The following is a 3187-nucleotide window of genomic DNA, read 5'->3' as shown; positions in this document are numbered from 1 at the left end:
ATTCCTTCTGAGATTGGTAAGCTTAAACAACTCCAAGGGCTGTATCTAAGTAACAATAAATTGCAGGGACATATTCCAGAGGCGGATGCCATTTATCTAATTTGGTTGATTATTTCTGGATGGTAATGAGCTCTCTGGATTAATTCCAGAATGCTTAGGAAACCTTAGTATGCTACAACATCTTTATTTGGAGGACTGAAAGCCATTGTAGAACTATATCTTTCCAGCAACCACTTTTCAGGAATGATACCAAGCACATCCGGGGAACTCCAAAACCTGCAGTCTCTTGACCTATCGAACAATTCATTTTTTGGCAAAATTCCATTATCCTTTGCCAACTTGATAAGCTTAAAAGACTTGGATTTGTCTTTAAATGTGTTGTCAGGTACTATTCCTAAGTCTTTGGAAAAACTCTCATATCTTAAAAGCATTAATCTTTCAGGTAATGATTTAGAAGGTGAAATACCGAGTGGTGGCGTGTTTGCAAATTCCACTTTGCAGTCATTTCCCGGGAATAAAGGTCTCTGCGGAATGCACATATTGGAGATTCCTTCTTTTGCTATCACAAATCCTGGAAAACAATCAAAGGTTAAGGAGGTTGTGCTAAAAATTGTTACTCCAGTGGTTACTACATCCTTTCTGATATTCTTGTTCGTTTCAATTTGGATAATGAAACGACAGAAGAAAGGACAGTCCAAAGATGTTGAAAAGGTACTGGAGATTATGATTCACCAATTAGTTTCTTATCATGAGATTCAACGAGCAACAAATAATTTTGATGAATCCAATTTAATTGGTGAGGGAAGCTCTAGCTCTGTGTACAAAGGCATTTTATCTAGTGGAACTGCAGTGGCCATAAAGGTTTTGGGTTTGGAAAATGAGCAAGTATGCAAGAGGTTTGATACCGAATGTGAAGTGATGAGAAATGTTAGACACAGAAATCTTGTTCCAGTGATTACTACATGTTCTAGTGACTATATAAGAGCCTTTGTTCTACAATTTATGCCCAATGGAAGACTAGAAAATTGGCTGTACAAAGAAGATCGCCACTTGAACCTTCATCAAAGGGTCACTGTAATGCTTGATGCAGCTATGGCAGTTGAATATCTACATCATGATCATGTCACTCCAATAGTTCATTGCGACCTAAAGCCAGCCAATGTTCTTTTGGATGAAGATATGGTGGCTCATGTTGGTGATTTTGGAATCTCTAAAATTTTAGCCATAAGCAAGTTCATGGCTTATACCGAGGCACTCTTGGATACATTGCACCAGGTATAAGAAAATCTACTCTCATTTGATTTTTCTCTTATCATAATTAAGCCTCTCCAAGTTGTAGAAGTAAAAATAGAATTATTGTTGTATTTCAATTGAGTAACCTTCAATCCTTTTCTAAGAAGATGGCTCGGAGGGAATGGTGTCTGCTAGTGGTGATGTTTATAGCTATGGCATCATGTTGATGGAGGTTTTGACGAAAAGAAGACCAACAGATGAAGACATATGCAATGAAAATCTTGACTTGAGGAAATGGATCACACAATCATTTTCAGGGAGTATGATGGACGTTGTGGATGCCAATATTTTTTGTGAGGAAGAACAAATCACTAGTAAAAGCGAAATCTGCATAGCCTGCATGATAGAATTGTCTTTAGACTGCACAAAGGAAATGCCAGAATCAAGAATAACCATGAAGGATGTAGTCAAGAGGCTTAACAAAATCAAGAATGCATTTCTGGAAATGTAGACGTTAGCATCTCTTCCGATGGTGTTCTTCTCGAGCTGCATGTTAATATGATGCTTTTTGCTTACCTGTAGACATTTACTGTTTGTAGTTCAGAGTATTGCATTTCCTTCATTTTGTGATTTCAGATTTGAGTAGTCTTTAAAATGTTTTTGAGTGCTTGAATAAAATTAAGAAATGTGTTTAACTGCACTATTTTACTTTCAGTTTGCCTCTACTTCATATTTTTGATTCATTAGTTTCTTCCGATAGATATATTGAACTATTTAATAATTGGACTTGGTGAATTTTGCAGGTAAATAAAAGATCAGATTCTAATAATTCAATTGTTTTTACATCGTAAGTGCACATAATTTAAAGGCGGAATGTCTGATAGACCCTCGTACTTGTATGAGTTTGTATTCTGGACCATTCTACTTGATCATTTGAACCCTTAAACTTAGTGAAACTAAGCATTTTAAACCCCTTTCGCTGTGTGTGAACATCAAGCGCTTGCAAAAATAACATATCATCATCCACATCACATTTTAAATGACATATCACTTATTATTATTATTTTTAAAAAAAAATCTATATTTTCTTTCTTTTTCACTTAATTCCTCCTTCATCCATTCGCTTCTCTCCATTTTTTTTTACATTAGAGATAACATCACAACCTTCCATTCTCACTAGTATCATTACATTCCTAAATAACTAACAATTATCATTCAATTTATATTATTCGAAATTTCTTTCATTCACAACTTTTAATCGTATTTCTTTTACCAACATTTACATCTACCATTTGAACAACCATAAATCTCTTTTCGCCATTGATGTTAACGAATAGCCATTAAAATACATCAATATACTTTAATATTTCTACACAATTTTACATAACACATTTCACCTAATTTCACAAAGACATTCAACAATCACTTTTCATCTTTCAAGATTGTTGAATCTTGATCACTTTATGAGTTATAAATTACTCCAAAATAAAAAGAAAATACAAATCTACAACAACAATACAATTTCGTTTCTAACTCCAAGAGGAAGAAAATGTTAACAAAAGAAGAAGAAAGAGAAACAAGAAATTACAAAGGGATGGAAGCGGAGAAAGAAGAGAAATGGGGGTTTGAGAGTAGAAATGGGTTTAAGAGTAGAAAGAGAAAAAGAAATGGGGAGGGATGTGGTGGGAAAAGAAGAAAGAACTGAAAAAAAAAACTAATTTTCTTCTTTTTGATCTTTTTATTCTATTTTTAAAAAGAAAAAAATTACTTTTAGTCTAAAATTTGATCTTTCACGCTCCTTCTATGCGTGGCATCAAGCATTTGTGCCAACTCAATAATTAAGTTGCCACATAAGATTGGTCAACGGTCATAAGGGCATAAAACATACAGTTTTATTGAGTTTAAGGGTTCAGTTGACAAATAGTTAAGTAAAAGGGTCCAGAATACAAATGCA

At 34.1% G+C, this 3187-nt stretch overlaps 1 protein-coding gene across 1 annotated transcript in view; it reads left to right on the top strand.

Annotated features, from left to right (window-relative positions):
* LOC107058953 (probable LRR receptor-like serine/threonine-protein kinase At3g47570) overlaps window positions 1-1281 on the top strand; it is a 5297-nt gene extending 4016 nt beyond the window's left edge. Inside the window, exons 3-4 of the mRNA XM_015305238.1 lie at window positions 242-385; window positions 443-1281. Of these exons, the coding sequence (XP_015160724.1) occupies window positions 242-385; window positions 443-1281 (983 nt within the window). The remainder of the gene's footprint in view (window positions 1-241; window positions 386-442) is intronic.
* The last annotated feature ends 1906 nt before the right edge of the window (window positions 1282-3187 follow it).

This window comes from Solanum tuberosum, unplaced genomic scaffold, assembly GCF_000226075.1.
Source record: "Solanum tuberosum cultivar DM 1-3 516 R44 unplaced genomic scaffold, SolTub_3.0 scf00725, whole genome shotgun sequence".
In the NCBI taxonomy this organism is placed as follows: domain Eukaryota; kingdom Viridiplantae; phylum Streptophyta; class Magnoliopsida; order Solanales; family Solanaceae; genus Solanum; species Solanum tuberosum.
The sequence above is the reverse complement of the archived record's forward strand: the minus strand, read 5'-3'. Positions and strand labels throughout refer to the sequence as shown.